General features: G+C 43.5%; 1 protein-coding gene across 1 annotated transcript in view; it reads right to left on the bottom strand.

Annotated features, from left to right (window-relative positions):
• The window catches only part of LOC125900578 (latent-transforming growth factor beta-binding protein 2-like), a 103,194-nt gene that overhangs the window by 26,298 nt on the left and 51,004 nt on the right, over nucleotides 1-25,892 (bottom strand). Inside the window, exons 9-26 of the mRNA XM_049595666.1 lie at nucleotides 19,277-19,351; nucleotides 13,432-13,554; nucleotides 13,150-13,314; nucleotides 11,387-11,701; nucleotides 10,577-10,596; nucleotides 10,291-10,327; nucleotides 7,864-7,938; nucleotides 6,865-6,990; nucleotides 6,227-6,355; nucleotides 5,902-6,021; nucleotides 5,479-5,598; nucleotides 2,175-2,294; nucleotides 1,855-1,977; nucleotides 1,616-1,741; nucleotides 1,390-1,515; nucleotides 1,058-1,183; nucleotides 747-872; nucleotides 97-222 (exon numbers count right to left, since the gene is read on the bottom strand). Coding sequence (XP_049451623.1) covers nucleotides 97-222; nucleotides 747-872; nucleotides 1,058-1,183; nucleotides 1,390-1,515; nucleotides 1,616-1,741; nucleotides 1,855-1,977; nucleotides 2,175-2,294; nucleotides 5,479-5,598; nucleotides 5,902-6,021; nucleotides 6,227-6,355; nucleotides 6,865-6,990; nucleotides 7,864-7,938; nucleotides 10,291-10,327; nucleotides 10,577-10,596; nucleotides 11,387-11,701; nucleotides 13,150-13,314; nucleotides 13,432-13,554; nucleotides 19,277-19,351 — 2,178 coding nt within the window. The remainder of the gene's footprint in view (nucleotides 1-96; nucleotides 223-746; nucleotides 873-1,057; nucleotides 1,184-1,389; nucleotides 1,516-1,615; nucleotides 1,742-1,854; nucleotides 1,978-2,174; nucleotides 2,295-5,478; nucleotides 5,599-5,901; nucleotides 6,022-6,226; nucleotides 6,356-6,864; nucleotides 6,991-7,863; nucleotides 7,939-10,290; nucleotides 10,328-10,576; nucleotides 10,597-11,386; nucleotides 11,702-13,149; nucleotides 13,315-13,431; nucleotides 13,555-19,276; nucleotides 19,352-25,892) is intronic.

Raw genomic sequence — 25,892 nt, 5'->3', positions numbered from 1 at the left:
TTTCTACTGTGGTCTACTGTAACTTTGGTGCAATGTTTTTGATAGTGACAGCTGAAAGTGTTCTGCGCAGGTACATAAAAACAGAGGTAGTTTTACCTTCACAGCCGTAACCATCCTCAGACAGTTGCAGGCCGGCTTCACAGCTCCTGCAGGTGTACGATCCTGGGGTGTTCAAGCACAGCTGGCGCGGGCACACGTTAGCCACCAAGCACTCATCCACATCTGGACACAAATACACAGACACATCATAATGCAGATTACCATCTCTGGCTTCAAATAAATAAAGCTCGCCAGTTGTAATCAGTTAGATCGGCAATCACTGGAGCTAGAAATTACAAATGTCGACACGTCTATCTTTTTAGCTGAGCTATCTGCGGAACATTAGCCTGACATCATCATGTTCTATTTGAGGGCTGGTGTCTCATTGTGTTGAGCAAGGATCAGATGAGCGGTGCCAGAGGCGTAGGGGTCCAGGATCCAGCTATGATGTGATGTCTAGAAGGAGTATTTTGGGATTTTGGGCTCAGATGATGGGGCTTTGGGTTCCAAGCTGTCGCACCTGATGCTTTTAATACACAGCCTGAACCAGCCGGGGAACGTGTTCAATGCAGCTGGCACATTCACCCTTAACCGCAGCTTTGTCGGGTATTAAGGCAAGGTCTGGCATGTTTGAATAGACGCTACACACACCTGTGCTCAAGTGCACAAACAAAACATTCCTGCACAAACACAGCCAACAGCCTCACCATCACACTGTTGTCCATCCTCAGAGACTCTGAAACCAGGCTGACAGACAATACACGTGAAGGAGCCGTCTGTGTTTGTACATGTTCCCTGGGGGCATGTCGTGGGCAGTGCACACTCATCGATATCTGAAAACAACACAGGCTGTTAGACATTCGCTGTGGGACAGGGGGTGTCTCTACAGCCAAGGAAAAGAAAATCCTGGTGAAAGGTAAGAACCACTAACCCCACCAGTGTCAGTTCTTTCAGGCTGACTAACATACAAATGGCATTATGCAGGAGTTATTAAAAAAGTAGTGTTAAATAAACCAACCTTCACAGAGCTCCCCGTCATATGATACTTTGTACCCTGTAGGACAATTCTCACAGGTGTAAGAGCCTTCCGAGTTTAGACAGATCCCGTTGGCACAGGTAGACAGGGACTGGCACTCGTCAATATCTGGGAGAAACACATGCACACCAGCACAGACATGTCAGGAAACCGATGACTATAAAGACCAAATAATATGCTGAGGGAATTCAGTTGCACAGGAGTTTTAATGGTGAGGTGACAAGCAACCCAGATGTGTTGAGTAAGTCTTCAACAGTTGTAACAGCACTAATGGTTTTGACTGACTGAGGAGCACAGCCGGAGATAGAGTTTACCTTCACACCTCTGACGGTCTTGAGACACTCTGTAGCCGGCCTTACATCTGGTGCAGGTGTAGGATCCCTCCGTGTTGGCGCACACCCCACCGAGACACAAGTCACCCTGGGCGCACTCATTCACATCTGGAAACACAAAAATCAAATTCACTTCAACTGGGCAGAGAAATCATCACCATCTACCAACAGCAGTTCACGGTAAATCGTTAAACAGTCGATTTCATACCTTCACATCTCAGTCCATCAGCAGATGGTTCAAACCCAGGCCTGCAAGTCTGGCAAGTGTAGGAACCTGCTGTGTTGATGCAAATTCCCGCAGGGCACACATTACCAGTTGCGCACTCGTTGACATCTAACAAAAAGAAACAATTTGCAGACATTATACTGCTGTCGAGAGAGCTCCACAAGCTGAGAAGTATGCAGTGACGAGTTACACCCAACAGCTCCAGATAATCCTTTGCAGACCTTCACAGGCTTCGCTGTCTGAGGTGACTTGGTAACCATGGTTACAGGTGCATCTGTGGGTGCCGTCCAGATTGACACAGCGGCCGTTGAGGCAGACTCCGGGGAGCACACATTCATCCACATCTGGAGAGAAGATACAGAGGGGTAAAAAAAAAAAGGGGGGGGGCAGAAAATAAAGACTAACTCTTTGTAGCCTTTTTTATAAAGCTTCAATGGTGCCGCGAAGCTTCTGTAGTAGCACTGTGGAGAACTATTCACAGAGCTGTTACTTTGATGTGGGACGTTAATAATGTCTGACTGACCTTCTGACTGACAGTTACCTTGGCAAACATTGTCTGGTGAGAGTTCATATCCCTGGAAACAGTTGCACCTATAGGAGCCCTCAGTGTTGACACACCTACCACGACCGCACATGGTTTGGTTCAAGCACTCGTTTACATCTGGGGACAGAAGGACAGGACATAATATATATGAGAGCAAGTACAGTGTGTGATTAAAGTGTCAGTTCATACAAATTAAAAGTCTCACTCTGCCTCTACTGGAGACCAATGCTTCACTTCACCTTGCACACTAACCAGTCAAATCCATGGTAGACCTGCAACTCAGTGTTCTACTAAGTAAAATCACTGTTTATGGCAGTGGCATCTAGTGGCGCTTTGATGTAACGGGTTCAATTCCCTGTCAGAAAAGGCTCTCTGACGGCAAGGTTAAGTGGCAGAAATACTAAATACAGTCTATATGGGTACATTTTCTATTTCAGAACTGAGAACACTAGAGTAAAATAAAGCTCATCTGGGTATAAAAAAGAAAACAAACATTTTGCTGGTCCATAAAATCACAAGTTTGAGATGTTTCTGGCTTTGAGAGAGAGTAGCTCGTGTTCACAAATATTGACTGAACTTTTCCAAGGCCATGAAAATAACATATTGGAATGATCAAAGGTTTTTGAGATATCCACCTCTAGGATTTCTGCCATCACCCCAGTACAATGAAAGGAAATGGAATTTCAGCTGTGGTGAGACTGTTTTTTGGAACTGTGTGAGACCAAATCACCATGTTTCTTTAACCTAAACCAAACCAAAGTAAATTTACATTATGTATGTAAATTTATGTTGAGTACATAACATCATTTGTGGGGCACAAATTTATTAGATATAAAATGACCAATCTTATGAGGATACATCATCCAAAAAACACTGCTGCTGAACATTTTAAGTGTAATTAATTTTGTGAAAGATGTGAACAAAATAACTCTGAGTAGAAAGGCAGAAAAGCCTTAAGAAAGATCTCAAAACCTTGCCACATAAAACCAAAACTATCTGCATCCAAGATACCACTAAAGAAAAGTAGGTAAATATGTTACTTTTGTGATTTAGGTAGACTGACCCTTTAATATAAGATGAAATCTAAAATGCAAAGGAAAACTGGGCCATTGCAGCAGGAGAATACAGCAGGATACGGAAAATAAAAACAAAGATGTGTATACAAATTGAGGGTTGTTTCAGTAAGGGGGAAACAATTACAGCATAATTAGTGCCCAAAATGACTGTAAAACAGCAGTCATTAAATTAAATCAGTGCCCAAACCTCATTCATGAAGGCCTTTTACTATTTGCAGCAGTAGTTGTCTTTTCCACTCAGTGTGTCAGAGCGGTTGACCTAGAAATTATATTTTCGGAAAACCTCACGCAGAAATAATGTTTTATAGTGGAATTTATCAAGTGTTAACAATGGTAATTTTCAGCTTAGGTAAGGTGAGGGGAGAGACTGATTATGTGAATGTAAAAGACAGAGACAGTAAAAGAGGAAGAGAAAGGGGGGGAGAGGAAGGAAAAGTATTTGTCTGCAAAGGAGGTGGAGAGAGGACGTGATAGAGATGCTGAAACAGAGCTCACACAGTGAAAACACTGCGAGAGAGTCACAGACTGGGTTTTGTTTGCCTAGCTGTGGGCACTGCCAGACGTCTGTCAGTGTGGCCCAGTGCTTTGTTTCTGCAATCATCCGGCATCTCTCAGGCCTCCGCGATAAGCCCTGACAGGGGAATGGAGCTGTTTTCCCTATCACACCAGCAATTAGGCTTATCCACGATTCGGCCAATTGGGCCCAAACCACTGTGCTACCGTCAATTGACTGAGGCAAATACTGGAAACCCGGCACTCGTGTTGCCTGTTTTATGTGACTCTCACAGCGCCAGACGTATACTGTGAGCCTGTTAGCGCTGCCTGGGTGGATGTTCGGAGTAAAAATATTTACCTCCAGTGTTATCCCTCATTTACAGGGTTCCTCTCAGTGGCTATTTATACACCACAGATTTACACAGAATGAATAACATTAGCAGACTCACAAACAGAAGGTAGCTGGAGTGGTGTTTCTTTTGGAGGCAGGGAAATCATGTAACTTTAAACAAGGGCTTCAGTCGTCAGCCTCACTGAGAAATCGATTAAAATGAACTCCTAATTACCACTAAAGCTAATTTCCATATTTTCCATCCTTATTCTGTCTTTTAGCTTTTCACATTTCTGGAATACTCACTCCAGGAGCTCAGGTTTCCAAACAAATTAGAGGGGGTGCAAGGTCACAGAGAGGGGATATGGTAAGTAACACCAGTCAGGCTCTTACGTAACAGGGCCACGTTCAGGTGGGGAGCTGCCAGCGTGTTAGCTTAAACACAACACACACCAAGTGTAGTTTGTTGGCCGTTTGTGCATTGAAGTCTAATAATCCGCAGTATGAGTTTTACAGCGCGCTACAGACATCCCTATGGGTGAGTGAGAGGATTTGTTTGCGTGTCGGGACCTCTTCGCAGTGGGGAATTGACCCTTTGACCTTCTCATGCATCTCCTGTGACTTCCCGGTCATATCACCCAGCCCAGCAGTGGTAATAAAGCCTCCGCCGGGCCCAACAGTACGGTGGCCAGAGATCTCCAACAATAATACACTGTTTGTTCAAGGCTGTGGCCAAGAGAAAATATTTGGACTCTCCCAAATTGAAGTATTATAAACAATCTTTTTACGGGGGCCAGTGATATCAAAAGATCAGCAATAACACCGTGTATGTGTTCAAACAATATTGGGGATATGCAGAGGCTGCTGGGTGGAGAAGCTGATATATCATACGTGGAAACACTGAATAGAGAGAGCGAGGGTGGAGGGGTGTGTTCGGCCCACACACTATAGCCATCCTCACTGTGGTTTTGGGTTGTTGTGTGGGCCCAGTAGTGGTCCACACTTGACATAAAAAACCCAGTATAAAGCCCTTTGAAGCATAAAATGAAATTCATTTAAAACAAATTTCGTGCACATCAGCAGTCAGAGTGTCTCTTTGAGCAAAAAGCCACAATTGAGTGAAAGTAATTCAGCTTGTGCAAGCTGGTGAACTGTACTGCATCATAAGCTGTCAGCAAGTCGTTAACGGCACGGCTTGTTGCCATGACGCCTTGGTTATTTTCGGTGATGCCAACTGGGAGCAGCAGCTTTTGTCTACGTAAATGTTACCTAATACAGGAAGCTTTTACAGTGTAAGAGGGAAACCCAGCTTCTTTCCATGCAGCGGCTGGAAACACCCTGAGGAGTTTGGGTAGCGGTGGTGGTGCTGCTGCTGTGATGGGGCGTGGGTTTGCCTTACCCACACATCTTTCATCAACGGGCCTGAACCCTGGGCCGCAGGCCTGGCACTGGAAGGAGCCGGGAGTGTTGACGCAGACACCGTTGGGACAGAAGCTGGGATCCCTGCACTCATCTACATCTGCTCCGGGAGAAGGTGGGACACGAAAAATAATCATTTGAATTAGATGTTATTAAAACAATGTGCACATGCACGGAAGAAAAAAGGGGTGTAAGGTCACAAATGCTAATATATACAAACACACAATCCCTCCATCACGAACTGTGCATAATTTTCCTCCTGGCTCTGATATACGGAAAATACATGTGTTTTGTAACCGGGCTACACATTAACTCATGGCAGCAAACAAATATGCCTGGCTATGACTGTGCTGTTATGTGAACTGTACGTGTGCGTAGGCGCTTGTGTATGCATGCATGTCACCTTCGCACTGGCCTCTCCAGGACTTGGCGTAGCCGCTGTTGCATTCACAGGTGTAAGATCCTTCTGTGTTGACACATATGCCGTTCTGGCACTTGTTGGGCATGCTGCACTCATTAATATCTGCCAGTTTGAATGAAAACCAAGGAGAACGGAAAAGAAAGTGACTATTGTGTTCCACAGCATTAATTAGGCCAGGATGCTCTTAAATGAACAGCGCTGACAGACAAGAACTTGCGGTGCTCTTACAGAGAGTCAGAGAGTTAACAGCTAATGGCTTTCATCCATTGGAAACATGTCCCCTGCTGTGCTTTGGGCTGCGTCTCACCTTGACAGAACTTCCTGTTCTGGGTGATCACCTGGCTGTAGCCGCTGTGGCACTGACAGGTGTAGGAGCCATAGCTGTTTATGCAGCGGCCCTTTCCTTCACATGGGTTCTCGTCACACTCGTTCACATCTGCAACGGGAGACAGAGAAAGAAAATAAAGGTAGAAGGTGAGTACAAGAGATCGAATGTGACATTACACTGCCGTTCCATTTCACCGGCAGAGACTGTACACTTTCCAAAGCCCTGACTTTGGAGCTCCTCTGCTGCGCAGGCATTCCTCAGTGATGGGCCTGAGCCCAGCCGAGTAGAGCAGAGGCTGCGGCCAAGGCCTTCACCGTGAGGTAAGGGATCACAGAACCGTGGCAGCTCTTTGGAGGGCCTGGACGCTGTTGTCAGGCATCACGGAACAGGTCAACATAAACAAACGGCTCCCTTTCATTTTGGCTCGCTTCATTTCTCAGGGCTTCTGTGCCGTGTTGGTGTTGAGGACTTGCTCGCACAGAGATGATGATAGGCAGAACCACCGGGACTTCTAGTGTCAGCATGTGTGTGTTATTGTGTCCCTCCTTCTCTCTGAGCGTCCCGCTGTTACCCCCCCCCCGTCTATCTCCCCCTCTCTCCCTCCCATTGTTGCTTACCAATGCAGTTGGTCTGCAGTGCACTGAGCTTGAATCCTGGCTCGCAGTGGCAGGTGTAGCCTGTCTGCACGGGGATGCATTTCCCATGGCCGCAGATGCCAGGGGTGGTGACACACTTGTCAATACCTATGAAAAGCCACAGAGTTGTGCACAGTCAGAAAGCAGGCATGAATATTTTTGACCTTGGGTTATGTAACATTACAGAGACTGTAAAAAGTAAAAAAAAAAAAAAAAAAAAAACTACATTCCACTCGCACATGTTGTTTTCCATGGGAACCATCTTGCTGTTTTATAGGTGAGGTCTTGGATGAGAGGACAGGTTTTACAGCACTGTAGTGTTCTAACAGGTGGTATGGAGCTCTCACAAAGGGGTCGGCGAGAAGCAGGTCATGCACAGCAGAGCCTGACATTAGTGTTGTTCTTGTCTTTTTCTATCCAAATGGACTGTGGTAAAACAGACAGTGAAATGGGCCCCTGTGCCTGGTTATTAGGAAAACCCTCGCTACAGTGTATCTTTCTCTGTAGGATTACTGTAAATTCTCCTCCCTAGCGCTCTTCGTCTCACTCTCTCCGTCACCCAAACACTTTTTCACTCTGCTGTCTGCTCGTCCTCCATTTTTCATAAATCTGGCCTCTGTCCACTTGGGATAACTTCCCCTTCCAAGAGGCACACTCTTTCTTGGTTCCTCGCCCTCTCACCCTCTGTGCAGCACGGCATCTTCAAGCCAAATTGGCTCTGAGAAAAGGGGTCAAATAAAATCATAATACAGGCTCTCCACGGTTTAACTCTGGGTAAGCCTTAAAAAATGTCTTGTGAGATGTGCTGCTGTCTGCCAGCAGTTGACTGAGAGCATAAAAAATGAAGAGTTAAGCTCCGTGCTGCTCTTGTGCCTGGTCGCCCTACAGCTCCATACACACCTGTCAATTACTGCTGATCTTATATCTAATGTTTCAAGTGAGGCCCAGGGTTGAATACATGCTTTCTGATGTATGTTTTACCTGTGGCTGATTCTGTGTGGGTTGTCTCCTCTAAATCTGGCCTCTGGTGGATGATGGAGGAGTCTGGAGCAGTTTCTGTGAAAATCGGGGTAGTGCGAACACAATGAACCACTAACACTGTGACACATAGTAAATCCTCGTTCTCTACAAGCTAAACGAGACGCTGCTTGTTTTCCCAACCACTACTGCCTCAGCTGTCACTCACTGGGCGGCTATATAAAAATGATCTACTCTTTTCTCCGAGCTAAAAACAGTACATTGACCAAAATAAATCAAATAGACTCATTGAAAGTAGTCAACCTTCAGACTTTAATGTCAATGTTTTCGCTGGCAGAGCAGGATTGAGACCGCCACCGCTGTGAAGGAGTGAGCAATTTATAGAATACACATCATGTGTCTGTGCCCAGTTCAGACTACCAGGGCTGGGTCAGATTACTTTAAAATGCAGTCAGTTACTGAATACAAATTACATGGCAATGTTTTGTTATTAGTAATGTAATCTATTTGGTTACAAAAAAGCAATCTAATCTGAATACTTTTGGATTACACTAGAATTTAACAGCACTTATGATATTACGATATCCTTAATCTAAGAAGATGTCTAGTCTCATGTCATGATATCAATATAGTTCCCAACAATAATACAATCACCTCAGTTTCAACATGGGCACCCAAAATAAGTGTCATCAGTTCAGTCTCTGACCACATATCGTCCCTTCTGCTCCTGAGTTATGGCATTGATTAACGGCAGACAAGTGCAAAACATTATGATGTCACAGTGAAGTTGACCTTTGACCTTTTGGATATAAAATGTCACGTCATCCTTTTATCTTGACATTTGTGTGAACGTTTGTCATAACTAGTGTGTAAATTCTTTAGTTATGGCCACAAACCTGTTTTGTGAGGTCACACTGACCTTTGACCATCAAAATCTAATCAGTTCATCCTTCAGTCCAAGTGGATGTTTGTGCCAAATTTGAGAAAATTCCCTAAAATTGTTTCTGAGATATCTGTCCATGAGAACGGGACAACCCAAGAACATAACGCCTCAGGCCAGGGCTGTCGAAAAAATGGACTCAGCCAAAACACATTAGTTCCACAAATATTCTATTTTTGGTCTTTAAACATCATGCATTTGCTTTTCATGGGTCAATAACAAATTGGTTATCAAAAAATTAAATAAAGAAATTAAAAAAATCTAATGTCTAATGTCTAATGTTATTGCAACAAACTGTAGCACTCTGGCCCCCTTTTTTAAACCACATGTAAAAAATCTTGGTGTAACATTTGACAATGGTTTGAAGTTTGATAAACAGATTAGTTCTGTTGTTAGAACGAGCTTTTTCCAGCTCCGTCTCTTGGCCAAAGTGAAGCCTTTTGTCAGTCGGCAGGACCTTGAGAAGGCAATTCACACATTCATCAGCTCACGATTGGACTACTGTAATGCACTTTATGGCGGCCGCAGCCAGTCTTCCCTGTCACGTCTTCAATTTGTACAGAATGCTGCGGCCTGATTTTTAACAAACACGCCCAGACGTGAACACATTACCCCTGTGCTGTCATCTCTCCACTGGCTTCCAGCATGTTTTAGGATAGATTTTAAACTGTTGTTGTTTGTTTTTAATGCCATTAATGGCCTTGCTCCTCTCTACTTGTCAGAGATTTTAACTATCCACGATAGTGGCAGGGCCCTGCGTTCATCTGGTCAGCTTCTTTTAGAAGTCCCAAGGTCGAGATATAAACAATGGGGTGACCATTCCTTCACTGTTGCTGCTCCAAGATTGTGGAACAAGCTCCCCCCTGACATTCGCACCACTACTGATCTCGCCCTTTTTAAATCGAAGCTGAAGACCTACCTTTTTAGAATTGCTTTTAATCCCGACTAGGGCTATTTTTTTTATTTATTTTATTTTTTTAAATGTATTTTATCTATGTTGATAGGCTTTTAATGCCCTGTAGCACTGCCGCACTTTCCATTGTTTTTCTTTTCTGTATTGTCTTATTGTTCGTGTGTGTGTGTGTTTGGTACTTCATGTACTTTCATTGTTATCTGACACTGTTGTCACGCACTTTGGGTACCTTTGGGTTTTGTAAAGGGCTATAGAAATAAATGTTGAAATGTTGATAATTGACATATTAAAATAAGTAATAAAAATTTAATAGACTAATTACTGACAATGAAACTATGATCTAATTACACTTTTTTTTAAAAATGTAATCTGAGCTTATTTTAGTTATATGTATTTTGTAACTGATTACCTAATCCTGATTACATGTAATCTGTTACTATCCATCCCTGCAAACCACTATAGGCCCTTGAGCTTTGAGATAAATCAGACCACAAGAGGAATTAAGCAGCATTAGGGCACTTATTGAGAGTGAACAGGGAGTGTGTGATTCGAATGAGTGAAGCCAAGAGACAAATACCTGGATATTTCAGCGGTGAGTCAGTCGCAACAGCTGGCTAGAAAACAAGCAAATATTACACGTCAAAGATTTTGGCTACATTTCATCATCACACTCGTGTTCATACAGTGTGCCTGCTTTTGTCATCGTATGCAGTGCTAATTAGGTGTGTGCATCTACCGAAATGTGGTCTGAATAAGTTATATAATCATAACAAACCCTCCAGCTGAGATAGCTAGAGCATATCATTCTAAGATAAACATTTCAAAAGCATGTGCCAAGAGGTTGACAGGGAGGGAGAACTTACCGGGCTCAGAATTTCCACATCTGCCACGAGACAGAGAGAAGAAGAAAAGTTTATCAGTAGCATAATGTTGACATTCTGTTCGCATTAACAAGTACCATTACTGACTCTATGCAACATACACAATAACCCATGTTCTCTTTAGGCACTTGACTCACAGCTTTGAGGGTCTTTATTTCTAATAAAACAAAGCTTACGGCACATTTATCCTCTAAGCCAGACAGAGAGAGTAGTATCAGAAAAGTAGAGCGGACTACCGGCCAAGGAAAAATGCAAAGATAGACAAGGAAATAGATATCTCTGATAATGAAGACAAAAATCCCTAAATATTTACAGAATTGTCTCCTCATATAAATCAAAATGTCATAGCTCCGCCAATAAACTATCTCACGAGCATTAAATCAGGAAGATACATTTACAGTAAATCCTGAGGATTTAGATGTATGGCCAATGTGGATTACTTGTGTGCATTGCTGTGATGCTCAGAGGAGTTTCACTTTGATGGATGGGGTGGACAAAAGCGCTCTGAATATGTTCAACGTTGGATCAACTTAGCATTTATTTATGGAGATGAAAACATCCTGTTGATGTTTGGATTCTCACAAAAAAAAAAAGCTAATCCATGTGTATCCTGTAGAAAATAAAATCCTATTGTGTATCACTCAGCTGCCCTGCATTGTTTATGCCGTGGGTTGTGGTAGAAGTGTGGTCCATGTTTGGATAACTCCAAGGCCTAAGTGCATAATAAGTGTAGAGCATTCAGCAGCAACTATTCTTTACTATTCAGAGTAAACACAAACATATTAGTCTCACCTTCTGGCTGTTCAGGTGTCAGAGGCTGCTGTGGCTGCTGTGGAGTCAGAGGTTCCCGGGGTGCTTGAGGTGTCTCAGGGTACTCGGGGTATTGGGGCACTTGTGGTGTCTGTGGGTAGCTGGGGTAATGTGGCCTGCTAGGCAGTGACAGTGAGGGCTCAGAGGATGGAGGCTGAGGGTAAGTGGGACTCTGCTCCTCCAATGACACTCCTGTGCTCTGCAGATCATCATCCTCCAGCTGTCTGAGAGAGATCTGCACATCAGAGCGCGAGTAGGTATACCCGTGACCAGCTGGGCAGATCTCCTTGAAATGGTCTGCAGGGGTAGGAAACACGCAGCAGCGAACAGTGAGCCAGAGCGTAATAGTGGCTCATATTTCTGTCTAATATTCATATAGCAATAACATAAGCCATCCGTGTAATATTGTTATGTTGAGCATGCTGTGCGTTACTGTGTGCTGCGAGCAAGGGGTCAGGTTTCGGCTATTGCCTAAGAGCTAGGTAGCTGGCAGGCCAGTGACAGCTGTCACAAAGGGCTACCAGCAAGGGGATTTTGGGGGATATCTGCACACTCAAACAGACACGGCCATGCCAGTGGGGGAAGTAGAGGATCATGTAATACTGACTGACCTTTGAACTCTTTGGTGTAGAGGCGTGTGAGTGAGAGGCTAATAGAGGATTGGCTGGCTAGATAAAAGGAGGGAGACTGCACCTCTTTGTGTCGGAGCCCAACAAACCTCAGCAATGGTGAATCCATTACAAGTGAGAAGCACCGTGTCCCCTACCTGACCTGAAACCAGCAACTCTACGCCAAAAGAGTCTGGAATAGAGATATGAGTAATGACAGATATGTGGTCGCTGTAAATGCTTGTGTAAATGCAGGAAACGTGGATACAATAGGCTACTGAATGATGAATTTAAAGTGGAGGGAAATGGGGCTGTATATGATCAGGAGCCACATCAGAGGAGCTGCAGTAAATATGGTATGATAGTCAACGGGCTCCTGTTACCAAGTCACAAGTAATGGGCCAGGCTGCTTTGTTCAGAACATGGCTCGAACAGCTTGTCAGGCCATACAAAAGCCAGCGTCCGAAATAATCAGAGGCTGTGTGTCTGTGTACTGTGTCAGTCCTGGCTGAGCAGCACCATGGAGGTCTGTGTCTGTGATATCTGATCTATGACAATCCCCATGAATCACTGGCCAGTACAGACACTCCATAAAACCAGCCTGTTTCTCTCAAAGACTTTGAAGATTAGATCGGTATGGGAAAAAAAAATAAAAAAAGATGACAACTACTTCCCATGTTTCACTTGGCCAAGCTGTTTATTTCTGCTGTGAAGCTCTGCCGGTCTATTAGTGGGGTTTCTCTCTGAGGGTTGGAGTGATAACACAAGACTAACTCCCACTATTATGCAGCCTCCAAAATATGAAAACTGTTTTGTTTTTGGTCCTTTTCCACTCCAAACACATTTGGTTATTTTGAAGTGCTTTACAAGCCTGGCAAAGAGTAGAATGGTGACTGAGTGGTAAATATCCTTTGCATGTGCTTCCACTACCATTGCTAGCGCTTACATAAGATTACATGTGACATTTCATATCTGCAAAAGCGATTAACCCAGCAAATAGGTTTCCAGCAAGTACAGTAAAAACGGGAATGGAAGGTTGAGCGAGCAGATGGACCAGGAGATATGTCTTGGATTTAATCAGTGTAGAGAAGAATTCTGGGACATATGGGACAGCACGGTAACTTTTGGTGCCTGTACCTGATCCCGGCAAAGGACAGCGATCACACTCAGGGCCCCAGGCCTTGCCCACTCGGCTGCAGCAGCAGATCTGCTTGGTGATGTGTTGAGCAAGCGGCAGGAAGCATGTGCCTGCTGACACTGATCGATAGCAGAACGCCCTCTGGTCAGACACAGCCTTGTCCGCTGGGGAGAGAAATTAATACATCCATTTTATTTGAATACAATACAAATACAAATGAGAGAGCGGCCACAGCCAAAAATCATGTGTTATGATTGAAAGAAAAAAGGGGTGTTACTTACAGACACAGTGGCTCCTGTCAGCGTCTAACATAAAGCCTGGTTTACACGTGCACCTGTAGCTTCCTCTGGTGTTGAGGCATTCAGCGTTCTTACAGAGTCCGGGCAACAGGCACTCATTGATGTCTGTGAAATATGCAGTACGTCAGTCATGGAGTATCTAGTACATTTTCATTATGGAAATATCATGAAGTCATGTTGTTCCTGTGACAATTTTGAACTCAGAATGAACCCCTCAACCAAACTTGGTGCAAATATCAGCTTGGGTGTACTGCATTTCACATGGAGTATGCTTCAGGCTTGCAGACCAGCAGAGATGATGTAAGGCTTTAGAAATCATTTATACCTCGAAGGGTGACAAAATATTTCAATAGATCATGCTGTCAAAACCACCAGCTGCTGGAAGGTGATGAAATGGGGAAACTTTCGGGTTTCACAATTGTGTGAAAGCAAGGAGGGGTGATGACATGAGGGAAACATACAGTATATAATAAATTTGACCACTGCAAAGCAGACACACATTCTTATTCAAATCAAGGTAGCGGGATAATCAGAGTGGCGGCCATTTTTATGTGTACCGTGGCTACTGCAACCGTTGTAGCTGGCTAACTTCCATGAAAACCTTCATGTTGAAGTGTTGAATTCACTGAAGCGAGGTCTAAGCAATCCATTTTCTTTTTTAAATTGCCGTATCCATTATCTCCCTGTTTCTTTTGTTGCCATTAATTGCATGTTCGTCGAAACACGATGTACTGGAGCTGCCTCTGGAGAACGAGTGAGAGCAGCTGCTCATTGGCTCACAGGGATAAACAGCGTTCAGATAAGCAAATTTTCACATCTTACTCGGTGAATTAAGGGTTTATTTCAACCAAAACCAGAATTGGTAATTGTTTGAATAGTGGACTGACTAACTAGATGACTTTTATGAAAGCCTCATTGGTATTTTAGTCAGTGTCCTGTAGATGTGGGTGTGGTTTGGGCAGGTGGTAGGAGGCAGAGTCAGTTGGGGATTGGTGGCATTGACTCATTAGCTGCCATAAGTGGCACCAACCAGGTTGGCACGGGGATGTCATGAGGAAGATGCCAGAGGCAAGACACTTTACAGACAAAAGAGACCGAGAAAGCGTTCGTCACACACCACTACTTACTGTCGATGTATGTACACCTTTACCTTTAAACAACCACTTCAAAAACCGAGCTGGCCGATGGGAACCCAGTCCGAGCGAGCTGGTTGTGCAACGCAACAGCAGTGGCCTGGCGGTGAGTCAACCACACACAACCTCCCCAGCCAGGAAAGGTTATACTCAACCAGGGAGGTCCAGGTAAGATGATTTGGTGAGTTTTATTGTGTTTCTGTCGAGTTGAATAAAGTATGTTTTATGATGAACTAACAAGGAAATAAAGTTAAGATCAGGCAGGTGAAAGAGAGACTCTTGGATTAGTGTATGGTTGTATTTTTCTGTTAAAGAAAAGAAAATAGGTGTAAGAATAGGGCAGTTCTCAAACTCGTGGGTGTGACACACATTAGGGCCCCACTGTGTGTTGTCCAACTAACAACTAACAACAATCGTTTTCTTTTGTACTAGTCCAATGACCATGGCAAACAATTCAATGTCCTTTCTTTTAATTCTATTTCCATGTAATAAACTCTCTGGGCTGTGGTGACTTTTCCTTTGAAATCCAGACAGTAGCACAGAGGAAACAGAGGAATGTTGTACAGTATAATCTTCCTTAGCATCTTTCCTTTACAGTGTCCAATAAGGTCACGGCGTCCTTCACTTACGTCAATGAGTGAAAGTTAAAGAGGTTTTTCCCTCCGTCTGGCCTGAACCATGTGCTGGAGTGATACAGTGGCCAGTGGAGTTTTCTTATTGCTCCAACAGCTCCTGAGTCACTAAGCCAAATGGAGGCAAGCAAGCCAGTTAGTGTGCCAGCCAGGAGCATAGGGGGACATATTTCAGGCGCTTAGTCATGCGATCACACTGGGACCAGGCGAAGTTTGTTGTTCTACCGTGTTAAACAAAGAGTACATCATTAGGTCTTTTCCCATTGCTTTGACGACTGCAACCCGACAGCCTGCCACCACAGATTTTCCCAATTCTAATTAATCTGCTCTTGTTTTGTTGTTTTGCTTCCTGCTGGAAAAAGTGAGTTTATAAGGGATTGAGGCTGATAGATTCTGCGGACTGAAGCAAATCCAACAAATGCCTCAATGTTCTCTTCTTTTCTATCTCTGTTGCCCTTTGTGCTCCCTCTCTCTCTTTAAACTTTTCTATCTCTTTTAGAAGCTAAAGCTGGCCTTATAATGCCGAAGCCTCCAGCATCTCTGTTTGGACAATGTAAACAAGCCTGTTAGCAGAAGCGACCTGTTTGGATGAGCAAGAATGAGGCACATACTGTGAAGACAATGAAGCAGACCACAGATGTCTTGTGCTGATATGCAGAGCTAGGAACAACAATATGCTGTATGCAGGTACTGTGAGGGCTCAGGTTTAGTTTAAGCAGCATGCTATCTGGTCAGAGTTCAGGTCAGTGTTGGGCTCAGCCTTCATCACATGGGGTCTTTAATCCATGGTTCGGTTGAGTCCCAGATTAGTGCTATTGTTACAGTCTGCTGGTGGGTTGATTGGGATTGAAACTGACTTCCGTGACAACCTGTCATGAACAGCACTAATCTATTTTGAATCTAACAAATAGTCCTTGTGTGTGTCCATTGACAGCTTTTATCGTGGTTGTTTTTATTGTCTAATGCAGGGGTAGGCAACCTGCGGCTCTGGAGCCACATGCTGCTCTTCAGCCCCTCTCCAGTGGCTCCCTGTGGCTTTGACAAAAAAAATATATGAAAATGAATGACAGTTATTTTTTAGCATTTTAATTTTAATCTATCATTGTTGCAGACCTAAAGTGATTCTTACATTATCCAGTTGTAAAAATGTGTAGCCTATAAACCAGAGACTTTTTTTTCCTCCAATATTTGGTCAACTAAAATGTGCGCCTCTTCCTTTTGTCGAACCTCAATAGCAGTGTCTAGTTGTGATTTGATCTAGCTATGCTAGCTATGGATTTAAAAATTAGAAAAGGAAACATCTTGGAGAAAAATGGACAATATAAGTGTGCTGACTAGGGATGTCAATGGTTAACCGATTATCAATCAACCCCGAAGAATATCTCTGACCAGTTACACATGTTGGTCTAGAGGTTAATTTTGCTACTCTATAGTTTACTGCACTGTGCACCACTTGGGTCTGGTGTGAGATAGTTGCATTAGCAGTGCAGCTCATCTGGGCATTACCACTACTAACACCATCCTGACCCAACAGCGCTGCTGTGGAAACATTGCGCCCACCTACCAGTTTCTCCCCAGCTTGTCCTTCAGTGAGTAAGTGGCTCAATACTGAGCCATAAAACCCCTTTATTATTGTTGACTATGTTACCATTGTTAGCTCTGTTACCATTGTTAGCAGCGTCAGCATGGCTAGAGGTGCTAACACTGTAGATAATGCTAAAAGGGTTTCGCAGTTCAAAATGAAGGCGCCTATTCACCAGGGCAACTTCGGGGGAGATTGGAGGGTGGGCACAGTGTTTCCGCAGCAATATTCTATTCTTCATACTCTGTGTTACCTTCATTATAACGCTAAAATAACTTTTGCAGCTCCAGACAGTTTTTCTTGGCCAAAAATGGCTCTTTTGATAGTAAAGGTTACTGTCAGCCAGTCTGCTGTGACCTTACTTGACCTTGGCCACTCTCAACTTCTGGAAAAAATCAATACTCACATAAACACCAGCAGACTTATTTATGGGTACCGTAAGGGAAACTGGCAGCTTTACTCTCTCAATATGTATTGGCTGTTATGGATACAGGGAGTACCTTATGACTGCTTTGGAAGTCTCAAACCAGACATAAGTTATGGGGCCAGAAATACATCCATTAAGAAACTATGAAAAGAGGGGATGCACATTCTCAAAATGCAGCCAAAGCAGCCATTAGTGGAAAAAAGTAAGTTTTCACAGGCAAATTCCTGCTACATAACCTAATATTTCGAGGTCTCGGCCCGTTGACCCAGGTGCATTCAATATGATGAATGTCAAATGTCAGTGTTTAAAGATTGTTAGTAGTTTTTTTATTAAGTTGATCCAAAATGTCAAAAGAGTTATGTAAGACTTCCATCATCTTTTCTTTGAAGTGGTGTATGAGTAATATGACCTGCTCCCAGCACTGGTTTACCACCCACAACAGACTCACTGCACACGCATCTATGTGCGCCTTTCATCTAACAAGCACAGTTACAAACGGCCAATTCAGCTGACCTAGATTCTGAAAAACAGCTTCTGTAGATAAGGGATCTTCACTGAAGTCAGAGAGCTGCGTGTGGCTCTGATGGGGCACCTTATCACATCGTAGACGTCACTGAAGGGTCAGGGAACTGCAAGCAGTAAATCAGGCCTATTACCGAATATGAGACAAGCTCTGCTCTGTTCCAATAAAATACGCTGCAAACAGCTCAGACTAGGAGCCCCAGTTTGGCAAGCTGGACACCATCCTGATAATAATGACAAAATCCCAGAAAAAGCAGGTTTTTGCCTCCTTGGCAGTGACTGCGAGACCTGAAATTAGAAATAATTTTTGGGAATGGAGCGGCAGCTGAACAGGACAGAGACTATAAAGCGCTCCAGTAAATATTGTGGGTAACTGTCAGCTTTGCTTTTTTGGAACTCAAGAAATGAGCAACTGAAAGAGAGGAACATCTTGAAACAATCACAAAAGAAAAGCATGAATAATAGAAAGATAAATTTCCACATGTGTTGGCTAGTTGACACACTATTGGAAAATAAGTGTGTCCTTGTCCACAGGTCTTTGTTTTTATTAAAATATGTTTCCCAGCTCAATCATTACCTGAAAACATCAATGGGCCAATAGCACAGTGCTGTGCGGATCAGAAAACATGTTGAACCTGCTGAACCAGTGGATGAGGCCTTACATAGATGTGGTCAAAGCTGTTCATTGGACCGTTATGTTGTTGCACTCCATAGGCTTCAGTAAGCATTGCCCTTTGGATTATGACACCATTAATCAAGTCATTGACACAGCTTAAGCAGACTGTCAGCTAAGCAGCATTTTGTTATTGAAGGCGTGCTCGTCAGCTGCATTGTTCACAGATTAAACAGTGCATTTTTCCTGTGTTTTTCAGCTGTGGTTTATTTGTTCATGCCGACTAACGCCAGTGATGTATACTAACACCAGCAACAAATATAAATAGTCTGATTTCTCCAGTGGAAGATTGTCTACAGAGTTGACACCGTGGGTGGCTTCGACTTCATGAACTACCAGCCAGCTGACAACTGGACACCTCTGGGAGGCTGCAATAGAGGAAAACCCAGTGTATGCTCAGAAGAGTTTGTTTTTACATACAGATGGCTGGTTGAGCTGGCAGGTTTACAGGTTTTCCTCAGCTGGCATAAATAGGGTAGCTGAGCGACAAACAGATCTGCAACTAAAGCTCCCTTCCAAATACTCAGAGAGCCACATTTACCATAATCGCAGCCTGCCGTACCACTCTCCACTCAGAACCCCAAAGGCCAATTAAAACAGCAGCCCCAGGTGCTTATTGGCTGCTGAACTCTGACCCTGGAGCAAGGCTAATTGTAGTTTTGACCTGGTTCCCATAAGGGCCAGACGTACAGCAAGGAATACTTGCTTAGAAGTCCTCAGGGGTCCATGTAAGCATGGAAACATATGGGCAGTAATTTTTTTTTATCACATCTATGTCATTATATTTAATATAAGCTATGTTTCTGTTTTACATTCAGAAAACGATATTAATATTCTTCAACATATTTTATATCTTACCTTGACAGTGTGTGAGATTCATCCTCTTAAAACCTTTGGGACATTCCACCTGTCCATTTGCAATCACTGCATATGCTGAAAAACAGAAAGAGAAAGCACAGCTTTAGAAGAGCAGAAATGATCTTACACTGCCTAGCCTCTCTGTCACAAAGCATTGCATTCATCACAGAGGGAGAAGAGGAGCTGGGCCTAAGGAGGGGGCCATATAACTTACAGATGTGAGAGCGTCTTGGCGAGAGGAAAAATGAGGGGACCCACAGCTGGGCCTCGTGGGACTCCAAAGTGAGTGTATGGAAATGGATCCCCATCAACCGCATTTTTAAGACAGCACTGCCATCCAGCAGAATGTAAGGATAACACTCGACGTCATTTGTAATCATATTACCTATAACTCTCCTCAACCCCTAGGGACAGATGAAGGAAGTGCTTACATCATAAATATGTTGAGGAAGCCTACATGACAGCCCTGACCTTTATCATCAACCACAGTGCGAATCTACTTAAACAAGAGACTAATACTTCAGCTGTGCACGCTAGGAATGACGATGAATGTATGGCTCACAGGACAGTTATTGGCTCAAAACTTCTTTTTGCTTGTTTTGCCAAAGCAATAAAAATCACATGGTGTGTGTGTGTGCTTCAGGTGTGTACATTAGAGGTTCACAGGAGTGCTGCAGTAAATAACCCACTGTGGCTATAGTGACATTATGTCATTACTCATTCGGCACGCAGTCAAGCCCCAGCATGCTCCATTAAATGTACAGCGAGGTCAATGTGACTATCACATGGCTCTGTTTGTGTTTGAGTGTGTGCGTCTGTGTGTTTGACAGAGGGAAAGAGCTGGTGTTTATGTGGTTCTATAAGTTTCTAAACAGAGACAGGGGGATTATTGGTAGCAGATCTTTCCATGACATAAACTGAGATGAGGAATTTTTCTTCACATCATGCTGAAAGGAGATGATCCAACCTCTGATTCTGGAGGGAAAAATGTGTGTTTGGGTGAGGGAAGCTCTAAGAATAACGACGTGCTTATTAACATGACGGAACTGTTTCTCACTGTTACAGTCTCTTCAGATTACGGTCACAAATCAGACATCTTACAGCAATAATGGTATAACTTTATATTGCTTCCTAATCATGACAGCCATGATTCTGTTCTGCACTTCTAGCACATAAACACATCGGAAAAATGCTGTTTCTGCCAACATTTCCCAAAAATATTTAGTGGCATATATACAACCAAGTTTGTTATGTCTCAGCTAAAGCAGGGTTTTCAAATTCATGAACATGTATAGGCATTTTACTTTCCCAAAATATGCAACAGGGCTTGATGTTTTCACGGACCAGTGTGTATTTAAAGGAGTCTATAAGCAAAAACTAGAGATCATCCTGTGATGGGATCACTCCAGCAGAGATGACGTGACTTGAAACAAATGTGGGACAGAGGCATGAAGTGGAGGGGCAATTGCCCTTTCCCTAATTCCTATGCCCCTACTCCCAGCCCTCTTGCTAGGACCACACCCAAGTAAGAATTGTGTTTTCTTTGCTTAAAATGAGCCCTTCATGTCTATATACGGAGAGGGTGCTGTTCCACAGAGTCCTCCATGTTTCTACAGTAGCCCAGAATGGATAAACCAAACACTGGCTTTAGAGAGGGCCTTTCATGGTTTTACATTAGCTAAAGGCCACAATAAGTTCTCCAACACACTTGGAAATGGAGGGGTTTTCTGTTGGTTTCAATCTGCAACCTCACCGCTAGATACCACTAAATCCTACACACCACTGTGAAATATATATATATTAAGATGGGTTACAACTTCACATTCATTTCAACTTGCACCATCATAAAATGAGAGTAAACGCAGAGAGAAATTATAGTATCCAACATTTCCCACTCACCGAAAACAGGAACAAATGACAGTGATGACAATCTTTGGGTTTACACCATGGCCAGAAAAAATACGATTTTACCAAAGTACAGCGCCGCTTTGAACTTGCTGCCACAGCGACGAAGGGTTGAGAACAGAGGTGACGCATGCAAGAAACTACGGTCACAGCCTTGCCAGCAAAGAAAACACATCTCTTCCCCTGGCAAAGTGCGCTGGGAAAGAGAGAAAAGTTGCTCTGAGTTTGTGACCACAACTCCAGAAAACTAGAGTGTTGATATGTGTGACTGAAAAGGAGCTCCAGTCTGATGTAGAAAAGCTATCTGGACGCCTGACTGTGGGGGAGGCAGGACCAGAAAAGATCACATCAGGCACCTACGCCACCAGACATTAGAAGCAATAGCAAAAACACAATGAATCTCCATTGTTATGACTTCTTTCAGAAATTCAGTCATTAATTTTTGAAGTCAGTAACTGGAAGGAATTAGGTAACGTATGGGTTGAGGTCCAAACCCATTGGCCAGAAAAAAAATCTTTCAATTCGTACACCAATACACAACCAATACACAACCCAGCAATCAGTTATGGGTTTGTGTCATTTTCCCAGGAGTGACTGGAATGTGTGCCACATGGAGGCTTTGGGAACACGGTCCTGGAAGCTGAGTTATGTTTTGGTCCTGCTGTGATCGAGTGGACCAGGCAGGGTCAATGTACCTGAGGGTTGACAAAGCAGAAGTGGGTCATCAGCATGAAGGGGGCAACGGGGGAAAATAGGGGAACTGTGTCAAAGCGACGCCCCTGTTCCCGTCTGCCCACCTCCTCATCTTCCTCCGCACCCTCCTAATCCCCCTTTCAAAGTTTCTGAGTAATGAGCTGTTGTGGTAGGGTGGTGGGCACGCCCTCCTGCAGCGACGGGATCAGGGAAAGTCTGGTCTGAGTGACAGCAGGGCGCACATGCCAAGGGAAGCCCAGTGGGGGAGGTCCGGGTGTCTCAATAAAGCTTATTAGCAGGGAGGTGAGGACCTCGGCAGTCAGTAACAACTTCAACATGAGTCTGAGAGACAGCTCATTTGAAAACTCTGCCTGTCTTAAAATGGTTTGAGAAAAAAGATTGAGACGTTGTAAAAGTCTTGAGCAGCTTAAAGACCTACTTATGTAAGAAGTACCACTCAGACATTAAACAGTGATGTAAAGTTGGCATGTTTCCACATATAACAGACACATTTACAGTATGTGTTCGTAAAACTTTATTTGCACATAGGATCTGACTTGGCAGCTTGTATTCAACATTTCCTCATTTGCGCCCTGGACCTAAACATGCTTGTCATCAGAGTTCAGTTCAGCACATCTTTATTGTTCACTCGGGGAGATTAGTTTGCAGGTGTTGAAACTCATGCAGAGGTTGACAACAGCCATCCTAGATACTAGTTGTCTTTTGCTGATTAATTCTTTAATTTTGTACTTTTGCACCAATGTTTGATAAAATAACTGAGTTGTGTCTGAATCCTACTGTACCAGCAAATCAGAACAAGAGTCGTTCTGATATGGATAGCAGTTTTGGAAATGTCTCCGATACTGACTAAAATGCTGGATCAGGTATCAGCGAGTATGCAAGTCTATGCCCTGATCTGATGCCATATAATTTAATACACTATTTAGTATCGCAGCAGGATAAAAATAGCATTTTTTCTGGGAAATCAATTCCTCTTTCACGCTGTGGCAATCACTGTTTCAGAGCCGTGAAGAATAAGTGATTTCAGGTAAATAGTGTAACATTAGCCGTTAGCAAAATGTCAGCAAGATGGCAATTTCAGTGGCGTTAATTCTCTGTATGTATTTGTCCATGTTTTACATTACATTACATTTTACAAAGGATTTGACCTGAGCCAAGCCATACAACAATGACAGCAATAATTTCACATTCACACAGTAATATACAGCTCTTTTTTTTTTAATGCAGTAGTATCGGATTGGTACTCAGTATCAGCCAATTTGCAAGTTCGGGTATCAGGAATGGTATCTGGTAGGAAAAAACGGTATTGGAACGTCTCTAATCAGAACCATGTCTTCTGAACATTCACCAGATGAAAAGATGATAAGCTCCAGGCCTAAAAATCAGTGATAACTTGGCCATGTCATTTTCATTAACGTACAAAAAGCTGAGAGTTACGGTAGAGGATTTAATTATGTGTCCGTTCTCATGCTTGTTTCTATACTCATTTGTGTAGAAAACATGGAGTTGCTCAGGCAGTGGCTTGCAAGAGTGAGCTCAAGCTGCGCATCATTAGTGTCACCCTTGGTTACAAAGACTGCAGACCCAGACTGGTCTGTGTCCACTGAGGGTACAAACAGAAGCTTCTGATTGTTGTGTATCCATTTAGCCCTGTTCAACAAAAGACTTTGTCACCCCTCACTAATTTATTGTCCATCTCCATTCAATTGTGTTGTGCATTCCACTGGCAACTGTTCAATAATATTTGCTTAAATTCCCTGACCTGAAAGTGTAATTTAGATTCCTTGGAGCTTCTTGATAAACGCTGCTGTCCTGAATTTAATCTGAATAAATCTCTCTTCTAAACATGAAAGTAAAATTTGCTCCTCACAGGGCACTGCTGAGGGTATTCAAATGAAAGGACAGCTTATGCAAAATGAGAGAGAAAGTAAAAGGAGAACGAGGCAGGAGGCTGAGAACAGAGAGGGTTTATATTCAGATGGGTTCCTCAGCTGTACAGAAATCTTTAATTGCTAATTCGGTACAATCACTCCGTAGACCACCCTGCCCGGAGGCTGTTCTTCTAAGACGATTGAGAGGTCTGGTCCATCAATCACAGGGCTCTGAGCCCTTCACCAGCTTCCCCTGGGACTGGCCTGGGAGGCAACCTCAGTGTTGGGCTTCTCCTCCTAACTGACTGGAAAACTTGAGAGCGCGTGGGAGACAGAGGATGGAGGAGGGACTGATGCCATCCACAGGACCGCAACAGGAGACAGTCTTCCTTTCCACTCCATTGGGGGCCACTCTATAGGAAAAAAACGAACACCAAAGCCAAGTCCTCCTCAGGACCCTTTCCAGCAATTTACTTTCTGACACGCCGCCACGGGACAAACTGGTGCCGCCGAGAGAAAACCAGGAGCAAACAGAGCTCTTTAATCACCACAGTGGGTTTCAGGTCTTTTCATTCTCTAAGATGGCAAAGCCATCTCTTCTTGGCCTTTGAGCCAGTGCTTGATTGGAGCAAACAGCTTAAAGGGAAGTCATTTGCTTTCAAAGCAGAATGTCTCTTTGGCACGCGCCACATTTGCCATTCTGGCACGGTCCATATCACATGCCCTGCAAATATTGTGTCCCTGCTTGTGAGGCAAAGGCTAATCAGTTAGGACACATGGGAGTAATATCAACAACCTCCTGCTGATACAGACATAGACACAAAACCACTGTCCAAACTATGAGATATTTGCTTGATCATTAACAATCTCAGCCATGTAGCCGTATCATATTGCTATTACCATCCCATGGCACATGTGAGGCAACACAAAGGCTTTGATTAGGGGATTATTTCATTTTTCTGCAACATTAAATCTTTACTCAAAACATACTTTTCATTGTTTCGATTCACGAAAGTATGCATTTTACATCTGTGTTTGTAGTTCGACAATTTTGCTTAACGCCCTTCTCCAAGATGCTGATGGCAATGGAAGCCGCATCAAACACACATTTAAAACAGACCCACATTCCTCTATAATCTCCAATTCACTGTGGAATATTAACCACCTGGGCTAATTCCAAAAGAAGGCATGCCACGGTACATTCCCAATAAAAATGTGCTTAACTTTGCTTGTAACCAATTAACAAATGCAACACAAACTTCATATCCATCTGCCTTCAACTGGGATTTATTGCTCGCAGTGGTTAGGACTCCTCTGCACTGATTAGCCACACTGCTGCCCAGCTAATAGATTCCATCATTCTAGTTGTATAGGGATAACACCAAGTCAACATCAATGAATCAAATGCTGTCAAAGATATGTGACATCTCTATCTAATCACCATGAGGAGCTGCTGTGGAGCTGTTCCAATGCATCTGTTCTCTCGCTGCCTACTTCTAAGGCAAAGTCATTGCATCTCTGGGTTTTGTTGGTCATTAACAAGTATTCATGTTTGATCAGCGTTAATAAAAAAGTAATAAGTGCAGGCTTTGGCCCCTCGTTGGATGTCAGATATATTGTCTTGGGAATAGCTGGGAAATTTGGGGGGGATGAGTTCATGTGGGAAGATCTGTGGAGCTCTGTGGGCCCCCTCCTTCTTTGCCTCATCCGACGTTTTTGATCTAAACCTCATGAAGAACAGACAACTCGCACCAGACCCTTCTCCCCTAAAAACTGCCCTATAGGTCGTCTGTGCAAACAGCTTTTTACGACCCATGTTTATGATTATTGTTAGGCGGTGACCTCTACTGGCTGTAGTAATTATAATGGGTGCAATGTAGGAAATCATTTGAAGTAGAATAAAGAACAACAAAGTGTGCATAAGGATGTGAGGAGGATTGGTGGGTCAAACAAACACAGGACTTTTATTAGGAAGCTGCTGTTTGTGTCCCTTGGGTAACCAAAAGATATTGCAGAGATATTTTGAATCACATACATGGTTACATGGTTAAGTATCACGTTATGTTACATATTTACTTTGTTTTAACCAAAAAATAAAAATTGTTGTGTTTTTTGTTACCAAACAA

This window comes from Epinephelus fuscoguttatus, linkage group LG14, assembly GCF_011397635.1.
Source record: "Epinephelus fuscoguttatus linkage group LG14, E.fuscoguttatus.final_Chr_v1".
NCBI lineage: Eukaryota > Metazoa > Chordata > Actinopteri > Perciformes > Serranidae > Epinephelus > Epinephelus fuscoguttatus.
The sequence above is the reverse complement of the archived record's forward strand: the minus strand, read 5'-3'. Positions and strand labels throughout refer to the sequence as shown.